Source organism: Cryptomeria japonica, chromosome 11, assembly GCF_030272615.1.
Source record: "Cryptomeria japonica chromosome 11, Sugi_1.0, whole genome shotgun sequence".
In the NCBI taxonomy this organism is placed as follows: Eukaryota; Viridiplantae; Streptophyta; class Pinopsida; order Cupressales; family Cupressaceae; genus Cryptomeria; species Cryptomeria japonica.
In genome coordinates, this window is record NC_081415.1 from 681218318 (window position 1) to 681233743 (window position 15426).

A 15426-nucleotide genomic window follows, 5' to 3' on the forward strand; every position below is an offset into this window, starting at 1 on the left:
CTTCCTTAACTTTAACATGATGATTGTTGCAATGTTGGTATCAATATGAATGCGAGACGTTCCAGTTACACTAGCCAACTCTTGTATTTAATAAATAAATAAATAAATATTTAATAATTTTCAAATAATTATTCGTTGATAAATATTATATTAAATAATAATAATTATTGTTTCATTTATGCTATATATAACGATCAAGGAGGGGACATGACACTTGTTAGGAAGGCAGCAAATTCTACCTTCAATAATATGAAACAAGTTCATCATGGGTCAATCTCCTACAATAGTTACATATGTGAAGATTAAGGGAAGGAACAATTCCAATAAGTGAATGAACTATCAGTAAGACAGCGAGTTGATACTAATCCATAATGAAATTCCACATAGAAACTAAGTTTGTAATAATTGACCAATATAACAGTTGAAGCTGATCCATTATGCATCATGATACGCCGAGTAATTGAAGGAGTGATTGACATATGGAGAAATCATTTGGCCTCTTCGACAAACAACAAAGCTGCAAAGTATTATTAATAGCTAATGGGCATTAGAGATATCGACTATATACCTCTAAATTATTATATCCACTGTACAGATGATCACAGCCTTACTAGTATATTTATCCATCCCTGTATCTACATGATACCCGTCCATGTATACCACACAGAGGAAGAAAGACAGAAGTTCATGCTTGTTCTTAATTCTGACATGAGGAAGAAATATGATCTGCTAAGAACTTAATACCAATGCGGTTATTAAAGGATTAAGATTATTATCATATTAAGGACAAAAAGCGATTCCCCAACTTGAATCACTATAATAATGTGTTAAAAACAAGCTACGATAATGATAAACATATGCCATTAGTCAAGGCTCAGCCAATAATCATTAAGTATGGATAGAACCCATGTTTATGAGGAGATACAATTAGATTAAATGAACCGGTTTATCATGAAAGGACATGTCTCCAAATAATGTTACTGATCAAAGATATATAATGGATATCAAATCCCTCCATCAAAATACACAGAAACCTTTTATCTCTAATTTACATATCCAATTGGATAACTCGTTATAGCAAATTAGCCTAAATGTCAAATATGGTTGCGTACAATTAAGGTTCAGCATCGGAGAGAGAACCATTATTGTTGCAAGATTATATATCCAGATCAGAAAAAGCAAAACATCGCTATAAGCAATACCTTCTTAGTTGCACATTCATATCAACATATCTGACACAGCAGCATATTCATAATTAAATAGTCATATCGACACATCAGACACAGCAAATATTGCTATAAGCAATAATTGGAAAGTGATTGCATGATTTGAAGGATCGATATCAAACATAGCACTATACAGCAACATTGCTATCATCAGAAGGAGGTTCAATGCATAACTCAAATCGATATATCAGGAAGAGTAGAGATCTCTATATCTCTGCAGATTGTTATCTCTTAATTTTGCATAATTCCTAATGTCATATCAGATACAGCAGTAATCTAATATCCAATCCACATATTATTATTTCAGATTATACATATTACCGCAATAATCTTAGCATTATCTATATACAGACCTAATCACCTTGCATATATCCAATTGTCATATTAGAGATAGCAGTGATACTTTCATCAAACATAAACATTCATAAGTGGTATCATAGATCATCATTTTTAGGGTTAAGTGAGGTTTTGAGGAAAGAAGTCTCTTGAAATTGATTTCTGCAAGTTAATTGTCCCAATTTCTTAAGTTATCACAAAAGGGGGCATTACTAACAATCCCCACAGGATCAAAAGTTTCAGTGTGCCAGAAAAGTCTGTTTTGGATCTAGCATTTCAGTAACTACTGTGAGATGAAATAGCTCATATCCATTCACGTCCATTCATTTTACTCTCTATAGTGTACGCGTTTTTTTTTTTTAAATTTATTTCAATAATTTGTATTGTACAGCAAACAAAATCATATTTAATGCAAATATAACCTACTCATCATCAGTTGCTACCCACTGTAGTTCACATGCATAAGGGTGCTTTCACAAAACAATTCCTTGTATATGTTTTTTATATAACAAAAGAAGATATTCTGATGGAAAATCCAGGTTCTTATATCAAAAAATTCCTAGGAAATGACATTGCAATTTTACTGATAACTGGAAATAAAATTAGGAACGCATGCTCTCAGTTGATAAATCACCATATGTTAAGAATTTGCAATGAAAAGATTCAAAGAAAATTTATTGATTCTTATACCAAAGGGTATTTACTCAAATAAAAAAATTGATATACCATCAAGAAGAGGGCAGTCCAAACTTTGTTGTTATGCTTTTTCTTGAAAAGATAAACCTCTCCCACAGCTGTTATAATATTTGTAACATTCTTCAAAATTGTCACCATGGCAACATTTATGTACTTCAAACTGCCAATAGGTATGCTTGAATTAGTGAAACTAAAATACATTTCAATGGCACAAATTTCTAATAATATTTCACTAGCATAAATCAATAAAATAGGTAAGTTTCCCTACAGTCTGCAACAGGATATTTAGCTTAGAGAATATTTCAGCACCTATGTGTTAGAACTGACAATACATAAACCACAAATTGATAGAAATCATGAGGACTTCCACAAAATTCGTTCATTATAAAATAAAAAATCTCTATTAGGACTGCTCTTTTCTCTTCAGGGTTCTTGTTCCCTTTTCTTAGCTATCTGTACATATTTCTTAACCACTTGTTTTGGTTGTCCCCTATTGTTTTGGTTGTCCCCATATTTCTTAACCACTTGTGTATTAGGAGAATCACTAAAATAGAATAATATTTCATTTGTCTTTCTCGTTTGGTGTAGGTTTTGTATATAAATTTTTTTTTTTAAATGCATTAAGTTTTTTAAAATTAAATTTTGGAAGATTTACGTCAAATTTAAAAAATATCAAATCACACAGTATCCGACATGGTTGGAAAATCAAGGTGTTTTGGGCACGCGTGGGTACAATATTCGACGTGTATCCGGTCTGTATCAGATACGTATCCATTTCGGATACAGCGATACGCATGCCCAAGGATGGACAAAGGAGTTTCCGGCTACTCTGGATTTAGATTCATAAACAAATATCTTGGCCTCAACTACAAATGTTTGTCAATAGCAAGATTTTAGTTAAACTATTCAACTCTTGTTGCAAAACTAAAGCAGTCACCGGTGAGGAGGGACCTCAACGAGATCAGTCCGGACTTGTCAGCAAGAGTAAACACAACGGAAACACACAGATATGATGGAGGCAATGCAGAACAAATAGTTTTATTGCATGAAATTTGATTACATCTAACCGGTAACAACCGGGTTACAACATACTGGCAAACAAGCCTGGTAGAATTGGTCACAACCGGGACCTTGAATCGAAAGATCTAGCTTCTAGCCACAGTCTATCTATCTAATATTCTGATTGATTCTCAATTGATTGCATTCTAAAGCATGATTACAAATATATATATATATATATATATATATATATATATATATATATATATCGATCCAAAGGATCTAGTCAGCCCAGAAGGGATCAAAACCCGAAGAACAAGACCTAACTTGCAAAATGAACAAGGTCGGCCTCCGCCAAGAGATTCCTCCGGAAAATCCAAAGGATGAAACAAAGAAGGTCGGCCACACGCCAAGAAACATCGAGATCAACGCTCAAGGCTCTGCAAGCTTCGGAATGGGTTTCGGTAGATCAACAGAATAGGTCTCAGGCAACCAGTAACAAAGGAACAACTGGTAACAAGAAACTGTCATGGAAACCGGTAGCGATATCTTGTCGGTAAGTGATCCAAATGAGATGCGGTCTGAAAGCAAGAAAGATGATCAAGTCTTCAAGTAGAATCTAACTCCACAGGATCCGGTGAGCCAAAACAGGGACACACGGAAAGGAAAATTGAAACTGCAAACAGAAAACAAAACAGAAGGGAAAATGTTTTTGGTTGATGCAAGATTGCTGTGAACCGGGGATGCTCCTGCATCAAAAACAAAGCTTTACATACCACATGTCCACCAAGAGATGAATCACTTGCAAGACCCATTGTACCATTGGAAGCATATTCCATGCACTGAGTACCACTCAAGCAGCCAAACAAATGCCCAAATTCCCAGGGCTATGTCCAAGTCTAAACTAATTCAATCGCAAATGATTATTTTTATGGAGTTACTAAATAAACTATTATGTTTGTATAAAGAGATCTTCAATTTAAGAATGTACTTTAATTAGATCATTGAGACTTTTACAACTACAATATTTTATTTTATCTTCTGGGAACCAATTGTATTGTATACTTAATTCAACATTTCGGGTATATTTTTTTTATCCCTCTTCAGAGACCAGCATCTACTTTTTACTAGGAATAGCTACGGTTTTATTACATTCTAGTAGTTGTGTACATATTGTTGATGGTTAACAAGGACAAAAATACTTATTGAAAACTACTAAGAACACAAATAGATTCACATGGATCATGCCCATATTAATCTGTATACATTGAATAAAATACTTACCTACAGTTATATATATTAAACCCAAACAAAACAGGGACACTTCAATGTCCTCATATGCAATGTACATTATTTCCATACACAATCAAAATTTTGTATCAATGGAGAAAGATTTGTTCCTCAACAAAGTGAGCTAATGTGAATACCACTCAAGGGGATACACTTAAGATGAGGACATGTCATATATATGCATCGAGAGTCAAGACTACCACCACCTATATATAACAATCTACAACAATGGAAATTTGAAAAATCATTAGATCATTACATTTTGCTTGAACATGCCTTTAATAAAAAGATGTTTTATAGTTAACTAAAAGCAGACAAACATTTTACAGTTAACTCAAAGCAGATAAAACATAAACACCCACTTATATCTAGCCCCTCTTCTAAAGAAATCAACATCCTACCAACAACAATTAAATAGGCAAAAAAGGGTCCATATTTAGCTTTGTTGCACAATGCACAAAGATCCAAAAAAACTTTGACTTATTTTTAAATTGACTTTTTCATTTATCTATTGCGGGGGATGCTTGGGTGCGATGTCCCTTTCTGTAAATGCCCTAATTTTTGCCCTAAAATCACAATTCCAAGTAAAGCAAGGAATGAAATAGAGTTAGAGATATCATTTACCAATTTAAATTGTTCAACAAGATAGATCTAGGTTGAGACCCTACAATCGTGTTAGATAATCATTGAAAGCATAATCCATAAAATAGATCTTTCCTACTAGGGTTAGGAACATTATCTTAATTATATTATAAATCTAATTCATTAATAGAGTTCAACAATAAAGGGTTAGGATAAGGAGACATGATAGGGTGCCCAAAGAGATCCCCTCCCTAGGCCCAAGAGAAGATATCCGATCCCTCTTGGCCTCTCATATGAAGTGGTGTACCCAATGAAGCGTCCACAACCATTCTCCCTCATCAAGCCATCCTTCTTCATCCTCTTATGATTGAGACTCCCTTGAGTTCATCCCAACAATCAATCGGTGGAGAGGTTGAAGGGGAAGCTGCAATAGGGTGCCCCAAAGTGATACTCTAACCTAGGTCCACAAGTGGATATTCCAATCCCTCTTGGCCTCATGTGGCTTTTCGTCATCTCATATTAGGTGGTTGTTAGAATGTTGTCATTGATGTCAAAGGTGAGAATGTCATTAGTTGTTAGGAAAATGGATAGCTGTGATTTATATCAAAGAGCTTAATACACAATCCAAATAGAGTTGGAAATGTTGTCATTGATGTCAAGTTGAAGGGGACAGGGCAATATAGAGCAACAATACATCATCAATTTGAGAAAGAGATCGTAGCAGATTGTAGAACGAACTATTGCAGATTGAGAAGAGAGTTTTTGTGAGAGTATTATAGTCGTTTCATAGCAGGTTTGGAGAACTAGTTGAAAAGACGATTGATAGCATAGATTGTGAAGAATAATACATTAGTTTATAGGGTAAGTTTTTGCAGTAGACTCTTAACAACTATGTCCGAGTTCATACCAAGACATAAGACAATAAAAAGCAGAGATAATATTAAGTATTATTATCACCTCATAAGGAGCGGCGATGATATACATAGCAATTAGTATAGAGACAATTAAAGCACCCAAGATATTTAGAGTAATATGCAGATCAAACAATTCCAATGACGACATTGGTGATAAGTGATTTATCTTATATCATATAGCCGATGTATCAAAGAAAAGACATAAAAGAACAAGTGATTATAGTTTATTATTGATGCTCAATGTGAGAAGGTAAGTCAGCAAACTGACTAAACAACAATTCATCAAGACAAGAAACAAAGTTAATATAAGGTGGCAAACAAATTAATATGTTGATCAATCATCCAAGAGGTGCGAATTCAGAAAAGTGATTAATGTATTAATAAAAGATGACAAATAAATCGCTAACCAATTCATTATGAAATACAAACAATTCATAATAAAATGATCTGTTCAGAGAAGTGATTATCATTATGCAAACAGTAATTAATGAAATAGATACGATTTAAATTTCAAAAGGTAGAAATTCATTTATTAAGAAAGCAGCGATTATGTTTGATAAAAGAGCAGACACTAATCTTGTGAGAGTCAGTGATTAAGCAAACCAAAAGGTGTGATTTTTAAGGGGAATGTTTGACTAATATTTAAAGTGGTGCGACTTGTTCAAAGGATTCATTAAGACAAGAGGTGTGATTTATTAGTTGCAAAGAAATGAGTTTGCAAGAGGGTGAGATTATCCAAGGAAGTGTGATTTGTGGTAATTAAAAGAAAGAAGCAATGTGAAGAGATGTGACTTGGTTTAAAGGTTGTGACTATTTATGAAGAAGCGTGTCTTTTAGATAAAAGGCATATTTTGAAAATATATAAAGAAGATTAAAATTACTTTTGAAATTAGTGTGTTGATTGAGAAATGAAAAATTTCTGGAGCACAGAAAATATTTTAAAGAATAAGAGAGAAAAAATGAAGTGTGAAAAAGAAGATCTTTAAGAAGGTGTAAAAGAAGATCCTTGAGAAGTGTGGGTGTAAATTCCAGCAATCTTGTAAGAGGAAAGTATACGTATGATCTTGACTGAGTTTTGAAGAATATATATTCAAGACAGATTTGTGTGCATTACTTATGGTAGAATCATTATCAGTTGATTAAGGGAATATTTGGGAAGGGAAGAACATACAGATTTGATAAGGTGAGTGTACAAAGTTAAGAACTCTTAATGAAAACGACAGGCAGATTCATGAAGATGGGATTCATGAAGATGGCAGATTTGTGAGCAAGATTTGATAGCAAGAATACATGAAGATTTATGAAAGATCATAGCAGATTTATGCAGCATATTGAAGAAACTATATAGAGATTGTAATCAGCTTTTAGTGGCAGATTTATGATCAAAAGTAATAACTATTTGAAGAAGAAGAATTATAGTATAAGTTAAGAATAATAGGATCATCCATCCTCCATTAAAAGGTGGAAATCTGAATGAGGGGTTGGTGCCTCTGATTGAATGAGGGGTCGGTGCTTCTAGTGGGTAAAGACTCACGAATAGAATGAGGGGTTGGTGCCTCTAGTGGGAAAGTGTCTCACAAACAGAATGAGGGGTTGGTGCCTCTAGTGGGTTGATACCTACAAATTTGTAAAAGAAGTTTTCTATATATAAGGAAGCTATTTTACCATGGTATGGGTTCATACCTACAGATTTGTTAAAAAAAATTCTATATATAAGGAAGCTATTTTACCGTGGTTTTCTCCCATAGGGATTTCCACGTATATATCATGTGTTCTACTTGTGTTACATGGTAGTTAAATTTCATGTGAATGCTTATATGAAACGAATATGCTTTGGGATTAAGTTATGTGCTTTTCTTATTAGGTTGAAAAAGTAAAAGTTTGACATTAAACTGATTCACCCCCCCCCACCCCTTCCTCAACCCAACTCAGTATAATGGTAACCGTGTTCTCAATAGTGGTGTGCCTAGCGGGGAATCTATAGCCATTCCCCCCTCCTTGTCATGATTGATTGTTGCTATTTGGAAATCATATTACTACTCATGTCTAATATACATGGTGTTAAATGCACACATATATTATATTAGTATATAAGGATTTGTGCATTTATTACTGCATACATCAGGCATATATATGAACAATTGTCCATGCATACCACAATAACTAGAGTCTCACTGTCTGTTGATTAATATGGGTTCAGATCTGGTCTGATTTCTATTATGAAGACTGCTGATCTCCTCCCATGTTCAGTCCTGTTTGGTCTGCTCTGATCTAATTTTACTCTTCCTTGAAGCTCCTTCATTAATTGCAGGTCCACAATAAATATCCCTCAATGGGTGGTGGAGGGTTATGTCTTTTCCAAGGATGTGTATCTTCCTAAGGGTAATGTCTCTTTGCAACCATTTGACTAACAGTTCGCTGCCTTTAGATTAATTACCGCTTCTAAACTGAGTGCCCCCTTTTTATTACAAATGCTGCCCTTTATATATGTTTAAGAGGAGGAACATATGAAGAAATAGTAATCAGTTTAATGAGGAAATTCTGATCAGTTTTGTGGGAGTATAGGAATCACTGCATTATATAAATCTCTTTAAGATTCCTTTATCGCCGCTCTTCCTTGAATACTTTCATATACTATATTTGCTGCCTTCTTATCATTAACTTCTGCCTCACATAATTGCTGCTCCTATATCATAGTTCGCTACATATATTCCTTAATCACTGCATATCTAGTGCTGCCTTATCTAGGGTGAAGTCAACTATCTTGTATAGCAATGATTTATGGCATTTAGCCTGCAGCAATTTCCTCCAACCTTCAATTCAAAATTACCATAATGAAATCTGTTTTCAACATCAATGACAATATTATTACATAAAATTGGCCCATTAATGGGCTCCCGAGGGTTAATCCTCCTAATCAATCAAACCTTCAAGTCAACTGGTCCCCTCCAGAAAATGGTTGGATTAAGATTAATTTTGATGGTGCAGCAAGAGGGAACCTGGGCCCCTCGGGTGCGGGCTGCATCGCGAGAGATTGTCACGGTAAAACCATTGCCACTGCATGTCAAAGACTTGGAGCAGGTTTTAACAATGAGGCGGAGGTGAAAGCAGCACTCCTAGCAGTGCAATTGGCAAAGATCTTGAGGGTAGAGAGACTTCACCTTGAAGGAGATTCCTAAATAATCATGCACGCAATCCTTAGGGGTAAGGCAGACAACTGGAAGCTTGATAGAGATATTCTAAGCATCAAGAACGCTCTAGCCACCATCCAAGAATTCAAAATCTCTCATTTCAAGAGAGAAGGCAACCAAGAGGCAGATAGGTGTGCAAACCAAGCTTTTGATCTTAATGAAGGTGAAATTGATTTGAAAATAGATCACTGACCTGCCAATATATGCTCACAATTTGAATCTCCACTAGCCATTAGTTTGGATCTTTTGTGGCGGTGGTTGAGGTTGCTTTTCTTACGAGCTAGCATGGTATGGGTACATCAATGTAGTGTCGTGAGAGAAGACTTCAATGCTGAAGGCAGGCAACCGATTATCGAAAGATTTAGATCTTTCCAAAACGAGTGTATTGCATAATACTTCCTAAGCAAAGTGTTGTTTGGTTGGGGTGGCAGCGGATATCTCATCTCCCGTACCAGTACAGAGCGTACTTGAGGTGGTAAGGAAATGTTTTTCAGCTTTCAAAGTGCCAGGAATATTAATGAGACCGAATACTTGATAGTTTGAAGCACGCTTGTTTTGGCATGTGGAGCAAGACAGATTAAACTTGGAGTTATTGTGTTCGGGTATCCAACTCACCTTTGCAGGCTTTTATAGAAGATATGCTTTGGGTCTCTACACAGTGTTTCAAGGGATAAACTACAAATCAAAAGGAGCCTTTACCCAGCACACAATGGAAGCAAATTTCTCACTGCAAGCGGCGAGACAGATGGTGGCATTTTGGGGCCTTGTGTCGGACAAACGTTTTTAAAATTGCAGAGAAGACTTTCCTAACACGAGTTAAAATCATATTTGGGGATGAGTTCATGAGGACAAGCTTTCGATACAAAACAAATGCAGATATCGCGTCCCTATTCCTAGCATGGTGTCTGGAGTTGGAACCCAAAGAGGTGGCGATGTGGATTTTTACCAATTGTGTGTATGACGAATGGTGTGGGGGGTTGGAGAGTTTCTTGGGGATGTCAAGATGGTAAGGGCTTTGTATATGCTTGGGTAGTGAATGGCTATTGGCGAGTTCACCCCTCCCTCCAGCCTTACTTCTTATGGAGCATGAACAACACTAAAGAAGTGTGAAGAGGCACTGCAAGAATCGGCATGGATGGGGTTAAGGCTTTTCTGAAATCTTTGGAAGTGCAGGCCATTCAAGATGAATTGTTGAAATGGGGGCTCTATGTGAAGCGGACAGCATCAAAATCTTCTGCTCGTTCCTTGAAGCGAAAAAGAGGAAAACCAAGGGGCTCGACGAAGAAGAGGCGGGAGCGAACATTGCGAATTGGTGAACCGTCAACACAAGGTGAAGAAGCTGGTGCCATGGTAGTTGCAGTTGAAAGGGCGCCACCTTCGAATTATAAAGGAAAAGCTATAATGGTCTGAGTGTTCGTAGTCAAACTGTATTTTTGGTATGTAAGCAATATGGTCTAGCTATTTCATTGTTTTGGTCTGGGGATGTTTGCACAGTATGTTTTTGTATGGGTATGACAGAGGGTTTATCGGACTTCTAAGCTAGAAACTATGAATTTTAATGCAGAAGATGTAACTGTTTATTATAATCAATAAAATGAACTACTTACCGATCAAAAAATATATATATTATGACATAAAATTTATCTCCTTTATGAAGAAGTCGGTCATCTTGAATACTTATTAATCATAAGTTTTGAATCTATGATTCCATATAGAGATAACTATCATCAAAAATAAACTTGATCACTGCCATTATCAAGCTAAAGAGATCCTTATAATATCATTTCAACTTCTCTTCCATGATGATATATGTTCAACAACTACGATTTCCTTAAAGGAGCACTATCTATTGTATTTGTCATTGTTAATCAATTGTTCCTTCTCCAATATCTTGTCACAAACCCATTTATATTACTGCAGTAATTGCTTGCATCATTTAAGAACTATCTTGACAATCTAACCTTATCATACAATAAGTATGGCCACACTTTATCAACTCTACTGCCATCCAATTTGCAATGTCTTGAATATGATCAATGTATTCATGTTTCTCAACTTTGACATCAATAAAAAATATTGCTTCTTATGTTTGTCATCAATGACAACTTCCAACATCTGCATCTTTGAAACATCCCCATCTTGGAAGCACCTAGGTTTCCCCCATGGAACAAGGAATTCAAGTGAATTTCAAAGCAAGGGATAATGTTATAGGCATAAGCAAACTAGGCTCAATTGAACTCTCTGCAAAAGAATTTATTTGAAATACATGATTTTTATGTTTCTTGAATCTAAAAAAAAAATCATCTTAAAAAAAGATGGTGACTGCACAAACCTCTGCTCAAGATGTACCTTGGCCATCCAGGCCAAACCCCCAAATACCTAAACTCTCTTGGACTAGGTATGTGGACCAAGGGTAGAGAACCCTGCAAGATAGATATTTAGAATTGATCGTAGATAAGATTTCAGCTTGAAAGCTAATGTCAAATAATTGTCACTAAGATGATTTCCTTCAAATTTGGAATTGCAAATTCAACAAAGTGGCTTAAACAACTCCTAATGAAATCAAATGTTCTACCATGGTAGACAAACCAACTATAGCTCCTACACATACAAACACTAGAAATTTTTCCTTATTGCCTCAATTGTCAATTATGGTCCTCATCTACTCCCACCATGTAATGTCCCTTATTAGATAACTTAGGAATTACTTACACTTCTTAAATTACAATGTCTGATATTTACAATAAACATATCTAATTTGGAAGTAAGGATGCAGTCAAATAATAAATGACAATGATTATATTAAACTTTCCTGATTTATCAATGGAAAATGTGTTGTGATCTTTATCTACAATCACTTATAGCGATTGGATTGCTATTTCAGATATTAATCCTGAAGTGTATGCTACAATTGGTAAGATAATATCACCTATGGCGATTAGATTGTTATCTCAGTTATGATCTTTCAACTCTTGCAGTGACTGAAATATCGATATGGTTGCTATATCAAATATGGAATACAATGATGCTGTGAATACTTGCAATGGCGGTAGGGCTGTCTCTGGTATAAATACGATTGATGTATGCACCCAATTACTGGGCCTTTGGCCTGGCTCTCCTCAAGCTCTTCCAAATTGGAATAAAAAACAAGATAAAAATATATCGACATCTTCCCTCCAAGAAAGGATTGCAAATATATAGTTACACAACCGATGGGTTGTGTCTATTGGTGGATAGAGACATGTTTATTTATTAAGTTATAATCGGACCACCTCAGGATATTAACTGATTATGTTAAATAATGTGATTCCTAAGGAATCGGTCTCCTTAATCATGCTTGATATCTTTGATATTGAAAAGGGGTCAATAATCAATGGTTCGATGGTATTAAGGTTATCGGCTCCTCCTTGTCTGATAGCTTGCAAAGATACATGCTTTACTCCGCATCATGGTTGATCTCATCTCATTGGATTCCTTGATTATACAGTTCGAATGTCTTCAGTCTGATTTGTAAAAGTAATTCACCGTTTCTTGTACGTATGGTCATCGACTTCATCAGGTATAGTTGGAACTTGATTGAATGGGTGCCCATATGCTTGTCATTATGATGATGCCCTTCCTCCGTGAATGATCTGCTCATGACCCTATCATATTATGCATTGTTCTTTCGGAATTCATGTATTGAATGGTATGATTGTGAGCAGGTGTGCTGATGGTTGTGGTCATCATGCTTGGCGACTATAGAGAACGTATATTTCCTCCTTTGATGGAAGATCAATTGCTTATTTCAAGGATTCTTGCAAGTCTCTAATGTTTATGATATGATGCTGTAGCGTCGTAAATTTCATCATCTTCCTTAGTAAGCATTAGGTGATTTTGTGATCTAACGTGTGTTTTGTAGGGTGCGGTTCCTAACTGAGTACTGCAGATACCGCTGGGGGCTTCGTTCGACACACTTATGGACATATCCTTTTTCAAATAATGTTTACTTTTCTGTACTTTAGCTTGCATATGCACGTAGTGTTCATATGACCGCTAAAGTGGGGGCTAAATGTAGCGTCGTAAATTGTACGCACTTGCTAGGGTGGTACAATTTCACACCTAGTTTAGCACCCGCCTTGGCGCATTTTGCATTTTGCATTGCATTTCCCCTTTAGCACTTAATTAATTAAATTAATTAGGTCTAGGGTTCTATTTCATCATCATCCACATCTTAAAGTTGGGCCCTTTCATTAAAGTGTGCCCCTTTCATTTTATTCCTCCAATACATCATTTAATCTAAAACCCTAATTAGGTCCTATTTTGAACTTGGGGGCTTGATTTCGGGGGTCAAAACATCTCGAAATCACTTGTAACTTCGGGATTCTCTCTAAAATCATTATATCCGACGGCCCTGAAAATTTGGTGAAAAGTTGTTGGGACCATGGCGCCCGGAGAGGACCATGGCGCCCGGCGTGCACATGGTCCCGGACATTTTTCCCGAAATTTTAGGAGCGCGATCCAATCATAAAATAAAGCTTAACCCCAAGAAATTGGCGGGAGATTCAATCTCTAGGTCGGCCAAAAGTTGAAATTAAGACCTAGGGTTTCATATATAAGAGCTCTCTTTCTTCATTGGAAAGGATCCGAATTTTGTTTTGAGGAACCTCATATGCAGCGAAAGAGTAGATCTGTGAAGACTTCAACAACATTCAACATCCCTCTATCAAGCATTTAACAATTCCATTCATCCATTTAGGGCTTGGAAGACATTGAAGAACAATAGGAGATTACCGACTGAAGATTGGCTTGTACTCCTCCCTTGAGGGTTGGGTATGATTTCATGTTATTTTCATGTCTTTGCATAAGCTTCAATATATCACTTGTATTCATGCTTTAGATCTCTTTACATCTTGATTTGGAGCATTTACATTATCATTTGCAAGCAATTAGGGTTTACTTTCTAGGTTGCTCTAGTTTGCTTACTTGCATTTTAGGATCTTGCACACACACAAGGTCTGCACACACACTACTTTTACAATACAACTTGGCTATTCGTGGAGGTGGAAATCACCAAAGCGGGGGTTTGACTAAGGCAAAACCCTATATAGCCACCCACCATACCTTTTCAGATATAAGTGCAGGTTTCGGGATTCGGACGACGCCGCAAGTTGCAGATCTGACGGAAGCAAACAGAGACTGAACTTCACACCAAATTGCAGAGAAAAAGACCAGGATAGGGGCGTGGGGCGCCCTGGTCCTGCCAGGACAGGAGCGCTGGGCGCCCTGGTTCCTGGGACAGGGGCGCTGGGCGCCCTGGTCCTTCTGTCAGACAGCAAGTTTCAGCATTTTTCCGACAGCTTTTCAGGTTGCAAAACAGCAGTTTCAGGTGCAGAATTAGGACAGTGGCGCCCGCGCCCCCATCTCAAACATTCCCACTCAGATTTTAACCCCAGGTACACATCTACATTCTCCTTTTATCCTTGTGTTTACAGCTTTCCATTATTTAAGTTCAATTCTGCAAATCTTGTTATTAGTTCATACTTGCACTTTGGGGTTTGGGATTGAACTTGCATCATTCTATCTATCAATTACAACAAAGGAATAGAAATCCTAATAGGTAGCCCGTGGCTCTCTCTTCCACAAAAAGAAGTAGCCAATTGTGTGATACCTCTAGGCTCTTTTGTATTCCACAAATGTGTGATTGAAAGTGAGATTGGGGCATGTTTGCTTAGTGTCACTTTTTCCCCCACACAGATGCTAACTAATTTATTGCAGTTACACAATGAACCATCAGTGAAACTTTTCTCTTTGGAGGTAATCAATGCTCACATTCTTCTTGCCCCTTTATTTTGTTCCAACGGATAAGGACGTAAATGATAAGGAAACCCTCTTATTTATAAGACTTCATGGTTTCTAATCTTTATTAAACTATAACTTACTTAAGGGTTCAAGACTGCCACCCCTGAACATATATTCATTAAAGGTTAGCTTACTAAGATAGGGACATCACACACCACTTTGAGGGGTCCTACCCTCACACATTTATTGATACTTGTTCTTATTTCAAGGTTACTGCTTGAGGTTTTTTCCTAATAATTAAACAAGACTTCTATGTGAGCCTTCACCCTTGAAAACTAGCATAGAAAAGAGATATAAATCTGTTGAAGGCCAAAAACTGAAAACACAATCAAAATCTACCTATATAGCCAA

The 15426-nt window shown here is 36.3% G+C and overlaps 1 protein-coding gene across 4 annotated transcripts in view; it reads right to left on the reverse strand.

The window, feature by feature from the left end:
• The window catches only part of LOC131038107 (GDP-mannose transporter GONST1), a 181203-nt gene that overhangs the window by 109857 nt on the left and 55920 nt on the right, over positions 1-15426 (reverse strand). For all 4 annotated transcript variants that reach the window (XM_057970416.2, XM_057970417.2, XM_057970418.2 and 1 more), the window contains one exon: positions 2289-2418. In XM_057970416.2, the coding sequence (XP_057826399.2) occupies positions 2289-2418 (130 nt within the window). The remainder of the gene's footprint in view (positions 1-2288; positions 2419-15426) is intronic.